A 25,499-nucleotide genomic window follows, 5' to 3' on the forward strand; every position below is an offset into this window, starting at 1 on the left:
TGAGACCATAAACATTCAATAATAAATCTCTTTAAAATGTGTGTGGAGTGGGGGGAGATGCAAACTGGTTTCATAAGATGCCACCACTTTAATTTAATAAGAAAATTACAAGTTTAATTAGAAGAGTATGCATTGGATATGAAGTTAAATCAAGTTTCATATATGCATTTTTGGGGGACAGAGGGGCATTTCAGGACTAATTTTTGAACTCTGTACTACCTTGCAACTTGTTTCCAATGTTTTATTTTCAAAGTTAAAATAGTTAATACAACACACACAACTCAATAGACAGCAAGAATGGAAAGAGACAGCTGGAAAATTAGTCAGATCTTTAATATACAGCACTAACCTGCCAGTATATGGCCACAGTACTGGAAGAACTTATGCATTACTGAACAATGCCTTTTACTTATTACTTAGTAATGAGGAGAGGGCTGGTACAGGGGAGCTGCTCTTCTGGTAGCAAGCATGACTTGTCCCCTTAGTAAAGCAGGGTCCACGCTGGTTGGATCTGAATGGGAGACCACATATGAGCACTGGAAGATATTCCCCTCAGGGAATAGAGCTGCTCTGGGAAGAGCATCTAGGTTTCAAGTTCCCTCTCTGGCTTCTCCAAGACAAGGGCTGAGAGAGATTCCTACCTGCAACCTTGGAGAAGCCACTGCCAGTCTAGGTAGACAATACTGAACTAGATGGACCTATGGTCTGACTCAGTATATAGCAGCTCCCTATGTTCCTAATCTATTCCCTCACTGCAGGTTTGTCGCTTTTGTTAAAAAATATATTTTGTGTGCTCATGTATTGGGACTAAGCGGGAGGCACTTGTTGGATGAAAAGAAGCACACACACACACACGACACAATTTAGTATTTTTGTTCACTGACAAATAGGTTAGGCAAAAGGTATCAAGACTATACAATCAACAGGACCCAGTGTAAAGAAACTGCAACTCTAATTATTAGAGCACATGAAGAACGCTGTACTTTGTTCACTCTCGTGGCTCCCTGCACACCACAAGCCATGCGTGCATGCCAACTGGTTGTGCAAATTACTTTTCTTCATGCCACAACAAAAGAGGTAAACTGTGGCACAGAAGAACGGCTGGCTGGCTGGGCAGTTCAAGTGGCATTCATACATCAGCTAGTTTTGTGTTCGTCAGCACTTCAACGTACATTTCTCAGAAGCAGTCAGTGGAGTTATACAGCGCGAAGTCCCTGAGGTTTATTAGGCTGGTGCTGATCTGCCGTCTGGGCTTTAGGTTGCACCTCATTGGATGGCAGCCTATGTAGTTTTCAGCCACATTCCCCCTCCTAGAGAGTATGGAGGCCATGTGGTTCAGCTTGGTCCGGATGACTGAGTAGTGGAATTCCCGCTCCTTGTTTAGTTTGTGGAAGTAGTCTGCCCGGTTGTTGACGGAGTAGTCCATGGACCTCAGAGATGTTAGTGAACCCACAGAGCTTGCCCGGGAACACTGAGAGGATAATGAAGAAAGTGACCGTGCACTAGAAGATGTGGACATGGACTTCCTAGAAACAGGGGAGCCTTCTTTAGAGGGGACCCTCTGGTCAGCTACTCTCTGATCCAGGATCACTTCCGCAGCTTTGTCTTTGCCAGTTTGTGTTGCAGCAGCCCTGAGCATTACTACCGTCTGGGTGCCAACCATTCTGGATCGAGCAGTGGTTTGGGTGGCAGCCGTTGCCACTGGAATGCTAGTTTGGGTGGCACAGCTGAATAACGTCACGGTGGCTTTCTCTTCCAATGGCTCCGTCTGAGTCGACTGACTGTGTATCACCTTGGGCTTCCCTAGGGCCACGTGACCACTGAGCCACTCTTCCTCAGGACTCAGGTGAGGGCGTTTTGCTCTCACCCTCCCTCCTTGGAGCTCTCTAGCCAGTTCTATATCTTTCTCAAGCTTTTTCGGAGTGCTTGAGAGCCTAGCAAACTCAGCTCTCAGGAGATTCCCCACAGTGAAGTCCTTACAAGGTGTGGTTCTGTTAGCCAAGTGCTCAAGCGAACCGCTGTTCCGGCCACTGGATGTTAGCTTTGGGTTAATAGGCTTGGATTGTGCATAAAGAATTCTGAACTCCAGGTCAAAGTGTTCCACCACTTGGCCTGAAAGCAGCAAGAGGTTACTGCTGTTCAGCTTCCCATCAGTCCATGTGAAGCTGCAGGAGGGAGAAAGCAAGTATTATGTGAAGTTGACTATAAAAAGCAAGTATTATGCTATGCATCCAATTCACCTCAAAATCAGATCTGCAGTGATCGATAAATCATTTTAAAAGGGTGTATTTCATTCATTGCTGTATCCCGCATAGCAGATAATCAGCATTTCCATTTCATATATAGCAAATTTAAGAATATCTATACACCACTTTTCAACAAAAGTTCCCAAAGTGGTTTAGATAGATAGATAGATAGGCTCCCCATCCCTGATAGGGCTCACAATCTAAAAATGAAACATAAGATAGACACCAGCAACAGCCAATGGAGGAATGCTGGGCTGGGGATGGATAGAGCCAGTTGTTCTCCCCCCCGCTAAATAAAGAGAATTAACACTTTAAAAAAAGGTGTCTCTTTGGTGAAGTTCAAGAGTTCCATCATCAACTAATCCATATAACATTTCCAGTGTAAAGGGACTTAACAGTACTAAATAACTTAAGATTTCCATCTCAGTCAACCAGGAGCTCTCCAAAGCAATGATAATTGGTTAACAATGTAATAGCGGAAGCAAATATTACCAGAGACCGCTGCTTAACAATCCAAGTCAGGTGCTAAATGGCTGTTATAAACAGCAACATTCACTAAGAAGAAGAATTACCCAATAGCTCAATTAAATTCAAAGTGCCTCATGGCATGGCTTGAGCCAGGAGGTCAGAGAAGGTGAAGTAGAGAGAAAGAGAAAATATAATGAATTTCTGGTATTGCACTGAAAGCCACATTGGACACTATAAACGCATATACTATATGCATACATATAAACACATTATCTTAAAGAGAGCCTTAGAGAGCAACACTATGAATGCATCAACTTAGAGAGCGCCTTCTTCTGCATGATCCCCTATGCACGTTAGGGTCATCTGTGGAGGTCCATCTCCAGTTACCACCGGTACGTCTGGTGGCGACTCTGAGGTGGGCCTTCTCTGTAGCCCCTTCCTGGGCTGTGGAATGCACTCCCTGCAGAAATCTGTAATTTGAATTCTTTATTGGCCTTCAGGATAGCCCTAAAAAAACCTCTGTTTGGCCTGGCCTTCCTTTAAATTGTTGTAAATGGTTTTAATGTTGTAACCTGGTTTTTAAATTGTTTTGAATGTTTTAATTGTTATTGTTTTATGGGGTTTTATAATCTGTTTTTAACTGTTAATTGATTTTAATTGTTTTGTTTTAATGTAAACTGCCCTGAGACATTCTGGAAAGGCAGTATAGAAGTTGAATAAATAAATAATAATAAATATGGAGGAGCAATGCTCTACCCCTGCATCTCTATGGTGAAAGGCCTACACTGGCAATTAGAAGGGTGACTAGTTCAATTTAGTGCCAACAGTGCTGATATCTCCAAATGTACCCCTTTGACTGAGAACATTTATAACACAAATCTATTCCTAATATATAATTGCTACCGCCTCTAGCCTGCAAGCTTATCAAAATGCAGAAGAAAAAACCCAAGTGAGCAGTGTTCCCCCTAACAGGGATTCCCAGTTGTTGTTGTTGACTACAACTCCCAGTATTCCTAGTTGCAATGGCTTTTGCTTAGGGATTATAGGAGTTGTAGTCAACCACCTCTGGTAATCCCTGTTATAGGGAACACAGCAAGTGAAGCCAAGTGGTAGGTCGTGTAGGACTTGCTATGTATCTATATGGAAATATAAGGCTTTTCTGGTCCATTTTTCAAATAGGTAACACAACAGCAAAGTGAAATTATTCTTGGGCACCAGAGAGGACAATATATCTATTGAGACTATCATAGACCGCCCATTAGACCACACAGGTTTTCTCTGTATTTGTTGCAAATAGGAAAGGGAGCAAGTTCGCTTACCTGTAGGAGCCTGTAGTCACTCTTACACCATCAACCAACATGAACTTCTCATGGACACTCCCAATTATTTTGGCTCCTGATCTTGCATAATAAGCGTTTCCAGCAATAGTTCGAACTCTCATCAGCTGTTTTCAAAACAGAAGTTTCAGACAAAAAAGATCAAAGGACATAATATAGACCTATTGAAGGCACTGCAATCCTGCATTCCTGTGACGTTCAAAGCCTTTCCTTCTGGATACAAAGTATAAATATACAAAACACCTACACAGAACTCTAACAGCCCAGGAATTTGGGTGGGTGGATAGGGGAGCTACGCCCACCCCCCGCCCTCTACAGATACTCATGCTAACATCCCCCAGCAGAGGGTCGACTTGCAATTAACAGTAATTGCTGGTTTGAGTGGTGCACTCTGCAGTCACAATATGGGATCTTTGTATACACAACGACCTTTGTGAACACTTTTAGAGCTTGGGAGTGGAAGACCGTCTCTTCCATCCCATTCCGCTCAACTAGCATTTTTGTTATCAAGCACCTCACTCTCGAAATAGTGCTCTCGAGGACTGCACAACTGCATAGAGGTGTGCGGTGGGAATGGTCACCTTCATGCAGTGCCAGGGAGGCTATGCAGATTATGCAGCTTCAGAATATTTGAAGCAGAGTCTTCGGATCAGAGGCAGGATCATTCAAAAATGCCCTGCAACACTCCTCACACCAGCTTCTCTCACAGCAATCGCTTCACAGAAGGGGAAAGAAGACCAGGCTAGTGTGTTGCAAGTCTTCCCTATGGAGCACAGACCCACATATGTGCCCTTGTAGAGCGAACATGGACCTGCAAGAGATGCTGCTGCTTTGCATCATCCATTTGCAGAAGTTATCCCTGGACTATGATTTGGGAGGAAGCCCTAAATTCATTATTTATGAATAGTATGAATACTCACCGCCCAGAGCTGTTTGGCTGGAGCGGTATATAAATGTAATAAAATAATAAATAAATCGTAGATGGAGAACTCTCCCACAAGCCAGTAGTTTACATGGAGGAGTGAGCACTGAACATTGAGGAAACACAGTGTACGTTTTTAATTGTCTGATGCCTGCAGAATGAGGCAGGCATTCCAAATGGGGTCTTGAGGATAAAGTAGTTTATTATTTATTAATTTATTTAATACATTTCTATACCGCCCCAAATGCAAGTTCTCTGGGCGGTTTACCAAACAATAAAAAACAGCCAATAAAAGATTAAAACATTTCAACAATTAAAATTAAAAAGTTAAAACTATTAAAACACAATTAAAACAGTATCTAATTAAAAGCCTGGGTGAACAAATGCATCTTGGCTGTCCTTTTAAAAGTTGTAAGAGATGGGGAGGCTCTTCTTTCAGCAGGAAGTGTGTTCCAAAGCCTCGGGGCAGCAATGGAGAAGGCCCGTCCCAGTAGCCACCAGACAAGCCAGTGGCAACTTCAGACGAACCTCTCCTGATGATCTCAATTGGCGGTGTGGTTCATAGCAAACAAGACATTCTCTTAAATACCCAGGGCCCAAGCTGTTTAGGGCTTTATAGGGCCTTCATGAATGGCATAAGACAGTTACCAGCTCTTAACTTTATGAAATGTGGTTCAAATGACAGAGCCAATGAAACATGAAAAAGCCAACTCACACACGGCAACCAATGTTCCCTCTAAGGTGTGTGCATGTGCGCACACTCACAAGTTTTTTCATGTCCACTCAGTTAATTTTAGATTCCGCTCAGATTGAATCAGGAAGGCCCCATTCTGAATGCAAGTGCACACAAACTGTCTTGATACTGCCGCTCAGAGCAAAATTCATTCCACACACAGATGGAAAAAGAATGAGAGAAAACACTGACTGGAACAGCAAAAAAGAAACCACATGCATGAGGATCCTTGTCAAAATGTTGGAGAAGGAAGGGTAAGAGTGCCCCATGTTCCAAGTTTCTTTTATTAGGCCTGTGCAGACTCCACATATATGATACTTAATACCACTACTCGGCATTTATATACTGTTTGAAGCACTTCACTTTTCTTTTACGAGTCAGCACAGTGTAGTGGTTAGACTGTTGGGCTAGGACCAGGGACTAGGTTACAATTCAGATAACCTAGGCAGTTTTTCTCTTACCAACCCATTTTCCTCTTGTAAAATAAAGAGTCCCACAACTTACATGTTCCTGTTCAGGACAAAATTCAAGGTTTTTGCACATCTCCATGAAATGAATGAGGGAAGCCTGATCCAGAAGGATGTAAACAGGAACAAGCCTTTTTCTACAGGCCTCCTGGAGGTCACTGAAGATGTCCATATCTGTGAAGCAGTCCATAACTACAGCAATAACCTACAAAACAGAAACAATTCCAAGGATTATGCAGAAGGTTGTTTTACGAAGCCTTTAGGTTTTACATAAGAAGTTGCCTTACACTCAATCAGCCCATTGGTCTGTCTAACTCAGTATTTTCTACTCTGACTGGCATCGGCTCTCCAGAGTTTCAAGCAGGAGTCTTCCTCAGTTGCACATGGAGATGCCAGAGATTGAACCTAGACCTTCTGCATGCAAAGCAGATGCTCTGCTTCTGAGCTGCAGCCCCATACCCAAAAGGTTGTGTGATCTATTGGTATTTGCAAGATAGCATGGTGAAAGATAGGAACCTAGGAAGCTGCCATATACTGAGTCAGACCATTGGTTTATCTAGCTCAGTATTTTCTTCACAGACTGGCAGCGGCTTTTCCAAGGTTGCAGGCAGAAATCTCTCTCAGCCCTATCTTGGAGAATCCAGGGAGGGAACTTGAAACCTTCTGCTCTTCCCAGAACGGCTCCATCCCCTGAGGGGAATATCTTATAGTGCTCACACTTCTAGTCTCCCTTTCATATGCAACCAGGGCAGACCCTGCTTAGGTAAGGGGAACAAGTCATGCTTGCTACCACCAGACCAGCTCTCCTCTGATAGCAGGAGCTACCTGCTGCCATAGCAAGAATTTTCCATACTACGACAGCATACTATGGGGCCTTCTGCAATGGTCAGGGGTGAGAGTGGAATAGGGAATGCCACTTTAGTACACACAATAATCAAGGGGCTATACAAAAAACACTGACGTGTTAGCAGGAGCAATACAACAGGAATGGACTAATTTATTTATTTATTTTATTTAGTTCATTTAATACATTTATATACCGCCCCATACAAAAAGTCCCTGGGCGATTTACAATACAAAATCATTAAAACATTAACATAATTAAAACAATTTAAAATACACTAAAAACTCTAAAACCAAAGCTTTAAAACTATAAACTTATAGTAGCAGTTCTACTTACTTAAATCAGGGTTGATTTGATTGAAATCACGATTTAAAATCTCTTCATAGAAGGACTCAATTTTAATTATTTCAATCACAATTTAAATTACTAGTCAGGAAGATTCTATTGAATCATTCTCTATAAAATTACATTCCTGCTGTCTAATATAATTATATTAATTTAATTGTATTAATTAATACAACCTTAGTACATATTTAGAGGGATGTAGGTTTCATTTTTAGAAGGTGCACACTTCTCATAATGCCATTTCATTTGGGCAACCAGGCCTTGTATTGTTGCACTGTTTGCATTTTGCATGTATGCCTTTCTTACCCACAGTGACAGCAACTTCCCCCACCCTGTGCATTTACATCCAGGCTTGGCCTCCCTGCTCAGATCTACTCCATCCCACCCCCAAACCTTCATTAATTGGCCTCCTTTGTTTTTGCACTTGGGGTGGGGGAGAGCAATTGCGTGACTTTGTGTGCGCGTGTGTGCTGCATGTACGTACACCACCTGCAAAATAGGCCTGATCAGGTCTGTTACCTCTCATCCCCATATATTGCTGTTAACATGTTCATATCATATAATTAGAAGGTATTCATATTCATGACGATATCTTTGACCTAGATTCTTTATGAATGGTTTTTTTATAACTAATTTTTAAAATATATATTTTTACCAATTCTGATTTAAATACTGCTTTTCCAATCATATAAAAGCTCAAAGTGGCTCACAACCAAGGTTAACACAACACAACACAAGACATAGCAAAATAAAGATTTAAAAGCAACAAAATAATCCAGGAAGATCAGTAGATATAATCAGAAGCAAAACTACTTCAAAGCCTGCTGAAAAAGCCAGGTCGCCCGTGACAGTGCAGGGCAGGCTCAGGTGTATTTCCTAGGGCACGAAGTTCTATGTCACCATCGAAAAGGCCCCCTCATGGGACCAACCAAGCCTTAGACTGCGGAGGGATCCACAAGAGGCCCTTTCCAGGTTGCTCTTATGTAGACAGACAGTCCTTAAGTGGTAATGGGGCCATAGCTCAGTGGGAAAGCATTTGCTTTGCATGCAGATGGTCCCAGCTTCAGTTTCTGGCATCTCTAGGCAGGACTGGGAAAGACCTTTGCCTGAAACCTTGGAGAACTGCTGCCCATCAGTGTGGGTAATATTGAGCAAGATGCAGGGGTGGAGCCACCATTGAGTGAACGGGTTCAAAGAACCTGGGCCGCTGGCCCTCAGGGGCTGCGCCTTGCACCCCAGACACGCCCCTGCACCTGACATCAGGTGGGGGGCACGGCCCCATTTGGTAGCTGAACCACACACCCCATGTCTGACATCAGACACAGGGGGTGTGGCTAACTGCTCCCTGCGTGTGATGTAAGACGCTGATACAGGGGGCGGGGCTAGGGGGGCTATGGTGGCGGGCTGAGCCCAGGCCGCCATTGGCCTCCCCGCATGCCTGGTTAGATGGATCAGTATTCCAACTCTAAACAGCAGCTTCCCGTGTTCTTTTAAGTATCCTAGTCCCAAGCCATTTAGGGCTTTTGAAATAGCGAGCACTTGCTTATACAAGAACATGCTCTCAAGAACTAGTCCCAGTCATGACATCTGCAGCAGAGTTTTGCACCAGCTGTGGTCTCTGAAAGGTTTTCCAAACAGCCCCGTGTAGGATATGTTGCAATCATCCAAACAAGATGAAACTTTCACTGAGACTTCTACAGCTTGCATCCAGATACTTTATGCCTTTTGGCAAGGTACTCAACAGGCATCTGTACTCCTAGCCCTGAGGGTAAAAGACAAGAGAGAAGATGGCTTCAGATAAAAGGTTGCCCCTCCCCTCATTTCGGTTGAGGTTCACGTGTTCCTGTGGGTTTCCTTGCTTAAAAGCCTTTTGCAATTAATCTCATTCCAGTGCCTATAGCGTGGCAGAGTCTAAAATCTTGCCAAAGTTTCTCCACTCCCTCCCTCCCAGGCCAAGGTTGGGCTGAGCACTAGAAAAGGCCAATTGTGCTTGTTACAAGTTTCAGAGATTAAAACAAAGTCTGCAATCTACACGTGATGCCTTTTTAAAATAAATAAATAAATATTTTGCAGTATGAAGACACGGTTGAAAGATAGCTCAAGTTTGGCACAAGTACTTGCAGAAATACTTCCGATTCCTAGAAGAAACTATTTAGAAAACCACACAAAGCAGCTTGTGATTTTTCCAAATCTGCATTAGGCGAGAGACAAAATCTCCTTCTTGCCACCATGTGATTAAAAAAAACAAGAATATTTATCGACCCCTTTAAACAAAAGCATTCTCAAGACGGTTCACATACCCAGGGGAGTAAAATAGTCCCCTAACCCAAAGGGGCTCACTAAAGAAACAAAGGAGACCACAGCAAAAGCCACTAGGAGGCATGAACATGGATAGTTGATATACCCTGGGAAAATATTAGGGTCACTACTTTAAAGATATTCTTCTTTGCCCAGTTAGTAGAGGCAAGTTATGACAGAAGAAAGTTATGGGAGAGGCCATAGCTCAGTGACAGAGCAAAGGCCCCAGGTTCAATCCCTGGAAACTCCAGCAGACTCCTACCTGAAACCTGGGAGAAGCTGCTGCCAGTCTGTATAGACAATATGGAGCTAGATGGACCAATGATCCGACTGGATATAAGGCAGCTTCTATTTCTAGGCTATGGCTCCATATCTCTTGCACAATCAGTGCTCAGTATCAACCACAAGATCAGCAGTCTGAACACTGAGCCATCCAGACTGCAGTACTGTAGCTTAACTGAGCAATCCACCAAACCCAATCAAGTCCTAGTTTCAGAAATAGCATCTCCGTGTGAGCAACTGATCCCACCAGAACCTTGAGATCCGTTTCAGAGGTCCTTCTGTTGGACCTGCCTTTAAGAGAGAGATCTGTTTGGCATTCAGAGACAGTGACTTCTCTGTGGTGGCACCTCAGCTTTGGAATGTCCTCCCCAGGGAGAGATGGCTCCTTCTGTTTTAAAATAAGTGAAGACATATTTTGTTCCACAGGGCCTTTTCACATTGGTTTCCTATCAACCACTGTGTTTAGTCCTTTCTGCTGCTTTTAGTATAGTTTTAGAGCCATTCCAACGATATATATATAGCACCTGACTCACAGAGTTATGAAGAGGACAGGTTGAGAGTGTGCCCTTTAGGAAGTACTCTCAGTGTATTCAGACAGAGAGAGAGAGAGAGAGAGAGAGAGAGAGAGAGACAGAGCTGATTCTGTGGGGGAAAGGTTTTGAAAAGGTGCTAGGGCTGAGCACCAGTCTCCCCCCGCCAAAAAAACCCTTAGAAGTTGAATATGAAAATAAGACAATTTAGAGCAGGACTCCCATCTTTGTTACTAATTTATTTTTTGCACTGTGCTCAGCCACAGGCTCAAGTAACAATTGCACACTAGAGATATACTGCAACGTTTTGTTACAGATCCATTCCTGTAACCTTAGGATTTAATACACTACTATGATCTGAATGTGTGAAGAGGTATTCAGAGGAAGCTGCCTTCTGCAAAATCAAGCCACTACTGCCAGCCTTGGGGTTTTATATAGAGCCCCCTTTCCAGCCTGTCATCTCATATTCCTTAACACAGGGCTGCTCAACTTTGGCCCTCGTGTAGATGTTGGCCGACAACTTCCATAATCCCTGGCTATTGGCCACTGTGGCTGGGGATTATGGGAGTTGTAGTCTAGAAACAGCTGATGAGTCAAAGTTGAGCAGGCCTGCTTTAACAGGGGGGCTCAGAGGCTGAACCCAGGATTGTCTGCATGTGCTGCAGGCCCTGCCTATCAAACACCATCAGTGGTCTGGCAGAGTCATTTTACGCTTCCCCTGCCAACTTCTCACCATTCTATGCAGTCGGAAACCTAGGATCTCATTTAGCTACTAGATGAAGCCCTTTATTGCAACATCAAAGGCTGCCGGGCATTCACTTGAAGAAAATAACCTCTTGCACAAGTGCAGTTAGACAGGTATTATGGGTGTACTACTGGTCTAATATGAGTCAGGCACATGGACAGTGCACTATACACCCCAGAGTGTGTGTGGCACTCTATGCAAAGATCAGCTTGTGTGGCACAGTCACAATGTATTCTCATAAGAACAGGATCATCTAGATCAGTGTTTCTCAACGTTTTTGGAGTCATGGACCGGTACATCCTTTGTGTGCAGTTTCCAGGACTAGCAGTTAGTAAAGGGGTCGCCCTCCCTCACCCCCAACCCCAGGCACCCCAAAAACAATTTCATGGGGGGGGGCACCACCGCTGGGAGCTCTCCAGAGCTCATTTCTAGGCAGGCAGCCCTCGCTGCTGGAATAACACTCATTTAGATTCCTCATAATGGATGTTATCCTAGCAGCGAGGGCTACATGCCTAGAAATGAGCTCTCTAGAGCTCCCAGCAGCGGTGGCCCCCACCGGCTCGAAACTGTTTTTTTTGGGGGGGGGGATTAATTCCTCATGGACCAGCATGGACTGGCACTCAACTCCTCACGGACTGGTGGTTGAGTAACACTGATCTAGATGTTCACTGCTATACTCCTAACACCACACAGCAAGCAATAAACATCTGTGTTCTCAGTATGTCTGCATGGTCATTTTCTCACATCCGTTCAGCGCAGAATTAGTCACCATTTTCTAACAGACAAGTTGAATTGGCCCACTTTTAATTCTAATGAACAAGCTCACTGTAAAACCCGTGCTAAGTTGCAGAACACAATTTTGTGTCTGGTTAACAAGGTAATATATAGGCGGAGTAGTCTTCAGATCCTCAAGTGCTGCAAAATTAGAGCGGAAGTTTCACCCGCTCACACAGAACAGTCATAATTTGGTGCCTTTAAAAAAAACAAAACACACACCCTTTGGTTTTCAGGATACAACTCACTGTTGCAAGAAATGTGAAGACTGCCATCTAAGGTGGTCATCTGAATTTTTGTGCCATGGAAGCAGTAAACAAATTGTTTACAGTCCCATATATTATGCCAGCTTTACTTTGTGTTGTTGGTAATAACTTGCATTGTTATTAATTACATTGGTTTTTATTGTAAGCCACTTCAAGCAGCTGTGTGCTGGAGGAGTAAAGTAGAAATATCCCAAATAAAGACAAATTAAGTGGGGGGGGGGAGACGAGACTGTAGTTCAAAGACATTTTCAAGTCAACCCAAGTAGTTCCCTGCATTTTTTGCTATTTTGCGGGGAGGGAATGACAAAAATAGTATCATTCTCCATCTTCTGATTTTTCATTGGTAGGCAAGGAAATGTAGTGCAATGCAAGGCACAGAACCAGGAAGAGCTGCAGCCTCACAATCCTCCTTTCATTCAGGCAGAGGGCCAAAAAAAGCCCTTGTACTGACATTAGGCTGGGAGGGTGGGGGAAGAGAACTTCGCTGGAGCAGTGATGTAGGAAGCTGCTTCACCTGTTCAACTTCTGCCTGGACACCTACTATAGTAGGTGGTATTTGGGGGGGAAGCACTGTGCCTTGTAATGTTCAGTCAAGATTCATATGAGATTCAGTCAAGATTCATATGAGATGCATCTCTAGCAAACAACTGGAGAAGCTGTACTTGTTGAATTTCTGCTAGTATACACTCTCCCCAGCTCAATGTCAAGGTGAAACTCCAAGGCAAGATGTGGGTTCATGGAGTCTAATTTGTAAAGCCAGTATAATATGAGACTGTACAACGTCTTACTGCTTACATGGCATAGATGTAAGAGTGACCAACCTTAACTTGCAATGGGCATGCTTTTTAGAGCACAAGTGAAAACGGTAAGTACTCATCTTAAAGGGCATTTTTTGATACATTACCTATATCCTCATGTTTTAAGTGCCAGCTCTTGTGTTTAAGGAGGCTAAAGATTTTAGGGGGAAGAATAGTGTCAACCAGCAAGTTAATCAAAATAAGTAGCAGGCAGTTTCTGTACTTTGTACTTATTGTGTCATTATGTGTTGTAAACTGTACATAGAGACTGCTAGTTTTATTTACTGGGTTACAAGTCATTGAATACTCTAGACTAATTGTATATTGGGACTGTGCAACACTTCCACCAAAGCTGAATACTCTGCAGAGTTCCCTGGTACCATGCAAAGACTACCCTTCTCATTGTGCAGTCCTGTGCTACAGTATAACCCGGGGCCAGAGGTGGGTGAGTGGAAGGGGGCTCCTTTTAGGGAACTTGAGCCCTCTGGAGCTTCTGCACCATCTTGGAAGGCATGCACATCTTGGAAAATGTAGCCCTTCTGCCACAGAGCTCTTAAAAAGGGCTCCATCTCTCAAAGGACCCTCCCAGCACCGAGAAAAACACAGTACTACTGTGCAGAGGTCAGCACAGTGGGAAATGGCTTGCACTTGAGGGGTTTTGCTCAAATGGTCCCGGATTGGAAAATAGTGAAGATCACCATCCCAGACCATCTGGAACTCTGCCACGAGCCACCAGTAATTCAGAGATGGGGACAGCAAAACCAGATATAAAGCCAGACAAGGCTCCTATATCCTTAACAGTGTTGCAGGCAATTAGGAAGTTTCAGCATGTGCCTTTCATCCTTTAAGGGCGGACAGAGCTGCACCTGCTAGAATTATTTTAAAAAGCAGGATCCAGTTCTTTTTTGCAACTGGTTGCCCTACTCAAAGCCTACATTTGTTTCTGGGTCACGTTGACAAGAGCAACATGTTCTGAAGGATGTGTGGCAGTTAAGCCCATTGCCATGCTGAAGTTTGTGGCTTTGGGGCGTTTCTGCCAGCACATTCAGTCACTGAATAGAAGTCCCAAGGCTAAATGAAAAGTTCAAATATTGACTCATCTGTCACTAAGCAAAAAATAAGCTGTTACTATTTGATTAGTGTCATCTCACTTACTCTCTAATTATCTTTTTATTTGATAGCTTATACCCTTCCCTCCAGCTGGAGTGTGAATGACCTCAAGCTGAAAGTCTATCCAGACAGGTCACAAGGCTGTATGGTCTTCCATTTTACAGTTCACTGGTTTCTTTGAAGTTGTCAAACAGAGGCTTCTGGGTAGCAGCCCCACCAAGAGGATGCGGCACACCGACTTCAAGAAGCGCTCAAAGAATAAACTTCACACCCTACTAGTCACCGAAACGATACAGTTTCATCCACCCCAACATAGCTTTTTGCACTTCCTTTTAGTTGTATATTTCCACCTGGTTCCAAGTGCTATGGAAACAAGAAACGGACACAGAAAAATCTTTCTCTAGGAAAGGAAATCTAGTCTACAGTTTAGAGGAGTCTTGTTCCAGATGGGAAGTTCAGACAAGGAAAAACCTGAATTATTGCCATTAGAAACAAAACATTTAGGAAATATTTCACACACACACACCACACACAGTAAAATAAAGTGCACCATCAAGTAAATTTTGACTCCTAGCGCCCTCAGAGCCCTGTGGTTTTCTTTTGGTAGAATACAGGAGGGATTTACCATTGCCTCCTCCTTTCAGCACCTTCCTATATTGCTGCTGCCTGAAATAGTACCAGCGGGGATTCGAACCGGCAACCTTCTGCTTGTTAGTCAAGCATTTCCCCGCTGTGCCACTTAAGGTGATTTTCGACAGACAGACAGACAGACACACACACGCATAAGCAGTGCCAAGCAAAGCACAACATAAGCAAAAATTGAAAGACACATGTAGCACTATAGATTCCATGTTGCATTGCACTTGGTCAGTCATGAGCAGAAGGCATCCAAAAAGGTATTTTGAACACCATAAGGCTTCTGATGTACTCAACTGTTGTGCTCAGAATAAATTCTCATCAAATGACCAGCAACTCTGCTACAGATTGTTGTTTTTTAACAAGGATCCAGGAATAAACTCTTAATAAACTGAAAATCAAAAACACATAACTGATCCCACAAGCAGAACCTCATAAGAATTCAGGCTCATGGTCAACAGCTGTGCTGTATCAGCGAAATCAGACATCAGTTTTAGTATTCCATTTGCAACAGCAGCCAAGTCGTCTCTGGAAACTCACATGTAGGACATGAAGCTGGTGACTATATCGCATTTGACCCCAGCATCTGATAGATCAGTAGTATACTGCTTGTGAAATTCTGTTTAGGAAACCTGGCTGTTGATAGGCTTACCTTCCATGAATGCTTCCAATGGGAATTAAACTTGTGGCATTAACTACTATAAGTTGCATGGATTTTTAAATAATGCAACTTGCAGTAGTTAATGCCACAAGTCAATTGCATGTTATAAGATCAACAGAAAAGTTACAAGGATCAACTCCCGACATCCACAGAAAATATCCCAGTTCATACAACATTTCAATGAAGAACAGGTTTTACTGTGGTCAGTTCCTTTTATTCTATTTCCTGTGTATGCATCATGACCAGTCCCATTTAATGGTTACTTCTTGCTTAGTATTTCAGGAACCTGTATCACTTGTTTACTTCTGTAATCCAAATCTGTACCTTCCCTTTTCTCATAGAGAAGAATATGACAAGATAAGCAGCTCCCAACTGATCTATAAAGCTGGATTAAAAAAAACCAATTGAAGGTATTGCAGAACAGGCATGCAGCCAGCAACTGTGCTACAGATTTTTTTTTAAAGATCCAGAAATAAGAGACACTCAGTACACTGAAAATGAAACACACACACAATAATAGTTGCAAACTATTTTGATGAAAATGGACATTTGGTATTTCTCATGAGCAATGAAATCTGATATGTATTCATTCCCCTTTCCAGCAAGCATGCAGTGTACCGTTTCTTTTAATTTCATCAACACAAAACCAGCAGATAATCAACCCTGTTTTCTGATATGAAGTTTGTGGTATAGTCCAGAGACCAGGCAGCTGCAGTTCATTGGAAAGAGCCTGGGATAATCACACCTTTTCACTAGGCCTCCCCTGAATCCCTGGAGAAATATCATGTGCTCTTTTGCCCTGTTCTCAAAGTAGAGCATTTGCCACATTCCTGTCCTTATGAATGCCTCACAGGGCAAATTAGTGTCTCACATCCCTACATCATGATCCAACCATGTGTCATATGCACCCACAAGTTTTATCCAGGTGCTCCTGACACCACTACAGCCTCTTTTTGGGACAATATTTCCAAAGCAGTGAAGTCCATTTAGAAGTTCACCTCTACTCAGACCCAAGGCAGGTGTAGATCAAGCCCTTTCCTTTCACCACCTAAAGGCCAAAAAAAATCTTCCATAGTACAATGCAGCACGGTGGCAGAGCTGATAGGCAGCATCTTTTCAAAACATGACTGGAATGGATATGGAAATATGATTGATGGAGAATCAAGCAATTGCTTTCAACCAGACCACTTCAACGCTAAGATTTTATAGGGAGATTTTATACGAGGAACCCAAATGGATAGGCAATGCCTCAAAGGAGGTGGCATCACTGTCAGCATCAGCAGGTTTTTTGGTTTTTTTGCTAGAACAAGAAACCAGAGCAGCCAAACTCTTCTTACCAGATAAAACCAACACCTTCAATGGCTTAGCTTCAGCAGGAGAGCAAGCTAGTTCCAAATTCAGTCTTGGGCCATTTAAAAACCATCACCAAGGCATTTGGGTTTCTAACAGGGATGTGCACAAACTAGTTTGGCGCCTCCTTACAGAAACGTCGAACCGGCTTGGGCGCCCACAGCCAAACCAGTTCGGCAGGGTGGGGAGCAGTTCCCTTCAAAAGCAGGTCCTTACCTTCTGCGCCCCACTGCTTTTGCGGGCGCAGCACTCGGTCTACAAAAGGCTGCACGTGCCTGCAACGCTGCCCCTACAGCCTGAGCGTGGCATCAGAATGCACATGGCTGCCAATAAGGGAACTGCTCCCCGCCCATCCCTAGTTTCTAATATAAAACCTCCCATGAAATTGAAAGTAATTCTTAAGTGATTGAAGTAATTCAGTTGAGAAGGAGAGGTGGTCAAGTGGTAGCAAGGATGAATTGTCCCCTTTGCTAAGCATGAACTGCCCGAGTTTGCATTTGGAAGGGTGACTACATGTGAGTGCTATGCGACAGTCCCCTTACAGCAGGGGTTCTTAACCTGTGGTATTCCAGATGTTGCTGAACTACGATTCCCATTATCCTCAGCTACAATTTATTGTGGTTGGGGATGGTAAGAGTTTTAGTTCAGCAACATCTGGCATACCACAGGTTGAGAACCCCTGCCTTAAGGGATGGGGGTCATAGTTCAGTGGAAGATGCTTGAATGCAGAAGATCCTAGGTTCATTTTCTGGCATCTCTAAGTAGGGCTGCAAGAGACGCTTGCCTGAAACCTTGGAGAGCCACTGCCAGTCAGTGTAGAAAATACTCCACTAGATGGACCAATAGTCTGAGCTGGTATAAGGCAGCTTTCTATGCAATTCCTTTTTTATCATTATCTATCTCCTTATGACCTGGAGTATGTATGAGCTACACAGTTAGACTGATGTCACAACTTCCTTCTTCCATCCTTGCAATTTCAAGAACTGTAATTTGGGAACACTTCAAAATTCACACCATTCCTTAACTTGATAGTAATCAGTGTGTCAGGAACAGGAGTAGAAATATCTAAGAAAATTATCTGCCAGGTTGTGGGAACAGCTGCCAAGCTCACAGTGGGTGAAAAAAAAAATTGTGGTAATGTAACTAGTACTAACCTTTAGTGCATATTTTATGCTGTTGTTTCAAAGAAAAACCCTTTTCTGCTTGCATCTAGTTCTACATATGAAGTTCACACATTTCAGCTGTATAATGAATCATTTGAATGAGCTTAGCAAGAGAACTAGCAAATAGGAGAGGAGTTAGCATGACAAATATCACAGAGACCAAGGATCTGGAAATACTAGAAAATAGGTGAGTTTGGTGTTTATACCCAGGATGCTAGATATGTACCAATTAAGTCTGCATTGCTACATGGATCAGAGGTCATCATCACTACAGGAGGCAGCAGAAACGGGAAGAATGAGCTACAAGAGTTAGCAAATGCAACAGGTCAAATATTGATCACAATGATCTAAGATCACAAATACGGAAACAAGACTGCCGCTAGGTATGGTCAAGCCTAAGTAATTTGCCTTATTTTGTGCAAGCAAATGTAAAAGAGTCCTCCCTAGCTTGGGCAGTTTGACATGTGGCATACATTGTTCTCCTTGGCATATGTTGTTACTTTGCCCTCATTGTCCTTGACTCACTGGTCCACAATAGTGCTCCCTCTAAGGCGTGTGCACGCTCACAATGATGTCCACTCAGTTAACTTTAGATCCCGCTCAGGTTGAATCAGGAAGGCCCCATTCTGAATGCAAGTGCCCATACACTGCCGCCCAGAACAAAATTCATTCCGCACACAGATGAAAAAATATTAGAGAGAACACTGGTCCACAATGGCGTTTGATTGTCAGTGAACCCATGGCATTGCTGTCAATCAATGTTCCCTCTAGCAGGGATTCCCAGATGTTGTGGATCACAACTCCCATAATCCTCAAGCAAAAGCCATTGCTGTTGGGGATTCTGGGAGTTGTAGTCAACAACATCTGGAAACCCCTATTAGAGGGAACACTGCTGTCAATATCTTCATGGATGTCAGTGAGCCGAGTCCTGTTGGTCACCACAATTGCGGCAAATGAGGTCAAAGTCAATCAAGACAAAGAAGGAAATATGGTAAGCAACAGCAGCCACCAGGGGAAACTGAGTGCCATACAATGGTCTTGTGATAGAAAGCATGAATTATCCCCTTTGCTAAGCAGGGTCCATCCTAGTTTGCATTTGAACACAAAACTACATGTGTGAACACTAAGATATTCTCCTTAGCAGGTGGGGCTGCTCTGGGAGGAGAACCTGCATGCCAAAGGTTCCAAGTCGCCTCCCTGGCATCTCTAAGATAGGGCTGAGAAAGACTCCTGCCTGCAACCTTGGAGAAGCCGCTGCCAGCCTGTGTAGACAATGCTGAGCTAGATGGACCAAGGGTCTGACTCAGTATACGGCAACTTCCTATGTTCTTAATGTTAAATGTGGGCTAGTGAGGTCAAGGACAACAAGAGCAAAGAAGGAAAGTGGTGCCATAATTTTGAGAGACGATATATTTTTCTCCCCGTAATTTGTTCAGTGCAAGTTTGGAAGCAAATGGCAAAATTAGAGAACGTTGAAGACAATGACAAATGCTGTCAGGGGGTATTGGTGAGACTACACAATAGGTAATGGAGAACAGAATTCTAGACATCCTAACTGCAACATTCTTGGTTAAAACCATCCCTAACAAATGCCACGATTATGGTCAAGTAAATGAATGGCACTTGAACTGGGTTATAACTCCTCTTTAAAGATTGGCCATGCACAGAAAGAAGACTGGCAATATCCTCCTGCAGGACCCACCTTGGCCAGCTTTACTTTTACTCCTCTTCCTCAGTTACGCTACAGTCAGGTTCACCCCAGAGCAGGAGTTCAAACAGATCTGCTCCTCCCACCCTTATCTCACTACTTTGACACAAAGGGAGAAAATCTCCCTTCTTAGCAATGACTGCACTGGTTTCACAGGCATGTCCGTGTTCTGAAGGAAGAGAAATGTTCAGCCAGTTAATCACCTCCCCAGTTTGCATCAGCATACACTAATTAATCATGGAGACATACCCAACACACAAGAAATCACTGGTAATTAGTGGCTCTGCACAACACTACAGGTACCTCTACTTCAATGTTCTTAGGATTACCTCCCAGTACTTCAAGAATAAGTCACTAAGCCTCACCTATGCCAAATATAGTTCCACCGTATGATGGTGAACAGCCTTGCCAGATGGCCTTTATTCATGAAGCATTGGCTAGAATCTTAACCTGGACACCTCTTAACATAGGCTGAATGTGATCCGTCACCCTGTGTGCAAAACTACTTTTCCAGTTGCAAAGTCACTATGAAGATCTTTGTACAGCTTTTAACTGATCCACTTGTGGAACTCTCTGCCACAGGATGCGGTGACAGCCGACAACCTGGATGGCTTTAAGAGGGGTTTGGATGACTTCATGGAGGAGAGGTCAATCAATGGCTACTAGTCGGAGGGCTGTGGGCCACCTCCAGCCTTGGGGGAGGGGTGCCTCTGAGTACCAGTTGCAGGGGAGTAATGGCAGGAGAGAGGGCACGCCCTCAACTCCTGTCTGAGGCTTCCAGCGGCATCTGGTGGGCCACTGTGCGAAACAGGATGCTGGACTAGATGAGCCTTGGGCCTGATCCAGCAGGGCTGTTCTTATGTTCTTAACTGAAGAGGGTCAGTCATAAAACGATGAAAGTAATGAGGGTGGCAATATGATGGTCAGGAGAAAAGTCTCACAGTGGGCTTAATTATGGCTAATGGCTGGGGGGAGTACTACTATACCAAGATTATGTGTGCTGTAGAAGCTGCCTTATACCGTCAGACCATTGGTCCATCTAGCTCAGCATTGTCTACACAGACCGGCAGTGGCTTCTCCATGATTGCAGTCAAGAGTCTCTCTCAGCCCTATCTATCTTGTCCTATCTTGGAGATGCCAGGGAGGGAACTCGGAACCTTCTATATGCAAGCATGCAGGTGCTCTTCCCAGGGCCACCCATCCCCTAAGGGGAATATCTTACAGTGCTCACACATGTAGTCTCCCATTCAAATGCAAACCAGGACCGACAAGCAAAGGTGACAATTGGCTGGTGACCATCTTGTCCAAAGTGGGCCATGTGTTTTTTATTTAAGGTGTAGCTTGGCTCAGAGTTGCTTGCCTAAGGCCATCCAGTTGGCTCATGCTTGAGCTGAGACTTGAAGCAGACCACCCAAGCTTGAATTATCAACCTTTTGTGTTTCATCAGCCTTTTATTTCTGGTTTCTAGTAATGGGGGGCGCACACACACACACACACACACGCACACACACACACAAAGCCAAGAGCCACAATTGGGTGTCAGCTTGATTGAAGACACTAGATCTCCAGACACTGAAAGCATCTGGTTGCCAAACACAAACATGTGATCAGCCACTTCAGTGAGAGGACCGTGTCCCCCAAAACTTTGAATAATATTTTGCACCTGGTGAGCTAGTGATGCCAACAAGAGGACTGGAAAGATGGCTCTGTGTGTTGTCATCCCCGAGTGCCTTCAATAGCCCTGGGCAGCAGCAGTGGCTGGCAAAACCCTTGATGCACTGTGGAGAGAACAAGAACATCTGTGCCCCAGTTCTGTCTTTCATGTCTTCACCTCTCAGGGAGAACAAAGCCAGGAGCCACTTGATACCACTGACAACATTCTAGAAATGCCATTTTGTAGGCAATATCTACTCATAATCTGATTTTGTAAGCTGCTTTGAGGACCATAATGGTTGAAAACTGGTATACTGCTGTTAAATTTAAAAAATCATCTTCTGTTTAGATATTCTGAACTTTCCCTAGGAAGAATGAGTCTTTATGTAAAAAACCATGATTTAAATCTAGTCTTACTGACTAGTGATTTAAATTGTGATTTAAATCGATTTGATTTAAATAAAATCCACCCTGATTTGAGGGGCCTGTATCCAGGGTCACTTTTAAAAGGAACACTGGTATATTCTTATTCTTATTAATTCAGTTTCTATACCGCCCTTCCAAAAATGGCTCAAGGCAGTTACACAGAGAAATAATAAACAAACAAATAAATAAGGTGGATCCCTGTCTCCAAAAGGCTCACAATCTAAAAAGAAACATAAGATAGACACCTGCAACAGTCACTGGAAGTCTTGTGCTGGGGGTGGATTGGGCCAGTTCCTCTCCCCCTGCTAAATAAAGAGAATCACCACATTAAAAGGTTCTTCTTTGCCAAGTTAACAGGCAAAGCCATTCACACAACATGCACTTGTGCAGAGACACATGTACACTCATGTATTCAGGTCTGAATAGAGTCCTATTCAGAAGTTCAAAATAAAATCACTGTGCATGGGTACAGTGCCAAAAGTGGGCCCAGAAGTCCTGTCCTGGTGTGTCACTCACCCAGTCCACCATGCTGCTCACAGTTAGGTTGGCATTCACCTGGCAAACATCACAACCATGATGGCAGGCGCTTCCATGATTGGCAGCCTGGAACAATTCAGATGAATGCCATCATAACCATATGCAATGCAGTGGAGCGGTGAGCGATGTGCTGGGGGCACTTCCAGACCTGCTTTCGATGCTGTAACCATATACAGAGGTTTTATCTTAAGCCTCTGAATAGGGTGTAGGGCTCATCTCATTCCAGTTATACACAAGTGATCTAATGTTTCTTCAGACCTTCTTCAGTCTTTTATTCCTTTTTATAGCATTAAGTGTTTCAATCTTTCTTGCTGTGTGTGTGTGTGTGTGTGACACTAAAAGCAGGCTATAAATGTTTTTAACAAACATTCGTATGCCCTAAAGCAGTGGTTCCCAACCTGGGGGGCTTCCAGATGTTGCTGAACTACAACTCCCATCAGCCTCTGCTAATTTATTGTGGCTGGGGATGATGGAAGTTGTAGTTCAGAAGCACCTGGAGGCCCCCCAGGTTGGGAACTACTACCCTAAAGCACAGGTTTTGCAGGGTTTCCATTTAGCATTTCTAGTTATTTAGTCTGAATTTAGCTGTCAAGTTCAAGTTCAGTTCTTCACAGTGGCTACAGCTCTTCTGAGTTTGCATGAACTGAATGCTACATCACTCCCTAAAACTTCTAACCTTGTATTTTGAGTTATCTGCTGGCACAAGCTTTTTGTGTTCCTTGATAAAATTATAACAAAGAAACATGCAGAGATGTTATGGAAATGCATCAGATTCTTTCTAATTAAAAAAAAGCTGATAGCAAACATGGTGTCTCCAGCGGATGATTATGCAGCAGTTCTAAAATGTTCTTTGGAGCTTTTCCAACAGTTATTCATATATAGCAGTGTCAGTTGATTTTCAAAAGGCTCATTTCGAAGCTATTAAAAACAGGAGAAGTGTCATCTTGACTTGCCTCAAGAGCTACCTTTGCTCATATTCCGTAAAAGAATTGTTCAAGACTTGTGCTCCATTCAAACTAGAATGCAATTAGCATCTCTTTATTCACAATGAACTGCATTTCATCAACAAGGGCAGAAGAGGAAGAATCCCCATCTGGGACAGCACCAGACACCCCCACGCGACTCCTAAACGGATCAACACCCCAAAAGATATAGGTGGAACAGACAGTTTTCCGAGTTCACAACTGTGGAAAGGTGAGAGATAAGACATTCCTATTAACTAGCCTTCAAAAGAGAGATGTCAGTTTACAGATGTGGCACACTTCAAAGCACCTTAGTGCCAGCTAAAGGCTTCTATGCCTATGAAGCTGGAATCACTGTAATACTTCATGCAAATTACAGTACAGTACTGCATCAGGGCAGAAGGAACAAGAACAGCCCTGCTGGATCAGGCCCAAGGCCAATCCAGTCCAGCATCCTGTTTTGCACAGTGGCCCACCAGATGATGCTGGAAGCCATAGGCAGGAGTTGAGGGCATTCCCTCCCTCCTGCTGTTACTCCCCTGCAACTGGTACTCAGAGGCATCCTGCCTTTTTGAGGCTGGAGGTGGCCTATAGCCCTCCAACTAGTAGCCGTTGATAGACCTCTCCTCCATGAAGTTATCCAAACCCCTCTTAAAGCCAACCAGGTTGTTGGCTGTCACCACATCTCCTGGTAGAGAATTCCACATGTTGATTCAGGGAAAGGCCCCTGGCAAGCTCTTCTCCCCACCTGACCTTGGCCTTTGATGCTTGCTTTTTCTTGGCTACAGCGGGAGGTTGACAAACAGTGGGGAGAAGACTGAAAGGCATCCAAAGTATTCCTCATTTCAAGAGGAGAGCATTCAGACAACCATGTCACACCTTTTCTTCTTGCACTAAAAAGGCAGCTCCCAGCCAGGATACATATTCAGATCACCAAACACGGGCTAATTATCCAACATTTATATGTTGTACCCACAAGGTTGTTAAGGGACGCAGCGAGAGAAGTGTGTGTGTGTGTGTGGGGGGGATCTTTATGCATGTTTGTGCGAATGCGATCAGAAAGCGAGACCTTACTACTCCGAAGCAAGAGTACAGGGGTTTGCATTTTCAAGGCAAGACAGGACTCTGTATGCAACGGGTGTGCACAATCACTGAGCTACGGTCTCTCCCCGAATAGAAAATAAACTTGCCTACTGCACAAGTATAGGAGGCTCATTCATTTAAGCCACGGAACGGCGCTCCTGCTGGGGTGGACTAGGGGCCTCTCCGTCTGTGCCAGGCAATGCTCAACTCGCACTCACCTCCCGGGCCGATCGGATCTGCTTGCGCACCGCTTCCTTGCAGGGGTAGACGGTCTCGCCAAAGCTGGGCTGGAAATGCGTCTCCACCCGCGTGAGCCCCCGAAAAGAGCCGCTGACGAAGGCCGGCCAGCCCAGCTCCAGCACTGGCGGCTCCACGTCGGACTGCACCGGGAAGTAGGTGAGCGACGAGCAATCCAGAGAGCCGTTCAGCGGCTGATCCGCGCCTGCCGAGGAGGAGTTTTCCTCGGCGCCGGGCGGCGGCACAGCGGCGCGCAGGATGGCCTGGATCTCGGGCTCCGAGAGGAAGGCGCGCATCTCCTCGCGGCGCAGGAAGGCTCGGAAAGCGGCCCGCCCGCCGGCGATGAGCTCCTCCAGCGCCAGGCGCTGCGCCTCGCTGTAGGCCTGGGGCGGGCTGGGCTCCCAGCAGCGCAGGAACCCTCGGAAGGGCGCATCGTCCAGGCACTGCGACTGGTTCGCCATGGGCCGCCCGCCGCTACCCTGCCAGAATCGCGCTCCCGAGGGAGTTGAGAAAAAGAACAGAGATAAGGCATCCCGTTCTTATAGGGAGTTTGAACCCAAACTTATGTGCGCGCTTCGGCTATAGGCTGCAGAGGCTCTCGCTCCGCCTCGAAGGACCTGGTGGTTGGCTGCATTTGAAGTTGTTTTTCCAATCATGCCATGTGGAGAGGAGGGGCGGATCTGGGCGGATTTTGAAACATCTATCTGCCTTCCCATCCACGCTCCCGAGCTTCACTGTGCATCTGTCCGTCCTCTGATCCCCAGGCCTGGGTGCGGTGGGAATTATGCTTCTACAACCGCTCCTGCGATCAGGTAGGTAAGTAGACAAGCTGCAATGTCAGCTGCCTCTGCCTTGCCGAAAATCCAGCCTGGTAGCGTCAACCCTTGGGCCGTCCTCTCATCGTCTGTCTGCCAAGCTA

The 25,499-nt window shown here is 44.5% G+C and overlaps 1 protein-coding gene across 1 annotated transcript; it reads right to left on the bottom strand.

The window, feature by feature from the left end:
* Window positions 1-314: 314 nt before the first annotated feature.
* On the bottom strand, window positions 315-25,125 carry LOC128322351 (protein FAM83D-like). The gene is made up of 4 exons (XM_053243463.1): window positions 24,562-25,125; window positions 6,211-6,378; window positions 4,034-4,158; window positions 315-2,165 (listed from the first exon to the last, which is right to left on the bottom strand). Exons 1-4 carry the CDS (start codon window positions 25,039-25,041, stop codon window positions 1,178-1,180), a joined length of 1,761 nt encoding a protein of 586 aa, XP_053099438.1. The 5' UTR covers window positions 25,042-25,125; the 3' UTR covers window positions 315-1,177.
* Between the last annotated feature and the right edge of the window lie 374 nt (window positions 25,126-25,499).

This window comes from Hemicordylus capensis, chromosome 4, assembly GCF_027244095.1.
Source record: "Hemicordylus capensis ecotype Gifberg chromosome 4, rHemCap1.1.pri, whole genome shotgun sequence".
In the NCBI taxonomy this organism is placed as follows: domain Eukaryota; kingdom Metazoa; phylum Chordata; class Lepidosauria; order Squamata; family Cordylidae; genus Hemicordylus; species Hemicordylus capensis.

Coding starts and splice junctions, on each gene's coding strand:
- LOC128322351 (XM_053243463.1), bottom strand. CDS start 25,041: ATGGCGAACCAGTCGCAGTGCCTGGACGATGCGCCCTTCCGAGGGTTC. Junction 4,159..6,210: donor TTTGTCCTGAACAGGAACAT/GTAAGTTGTGGG, acceptor TTTTGAAAACAG/CTGATGAGAGTTCGAACTAT. Junction 2,166..4,033: donor GTGACTACAGGCTCCTACAG/GTAAGCGAACTT, acceptor TCCCTCCTGCAG/CTTCACATGGACTGATGGGA.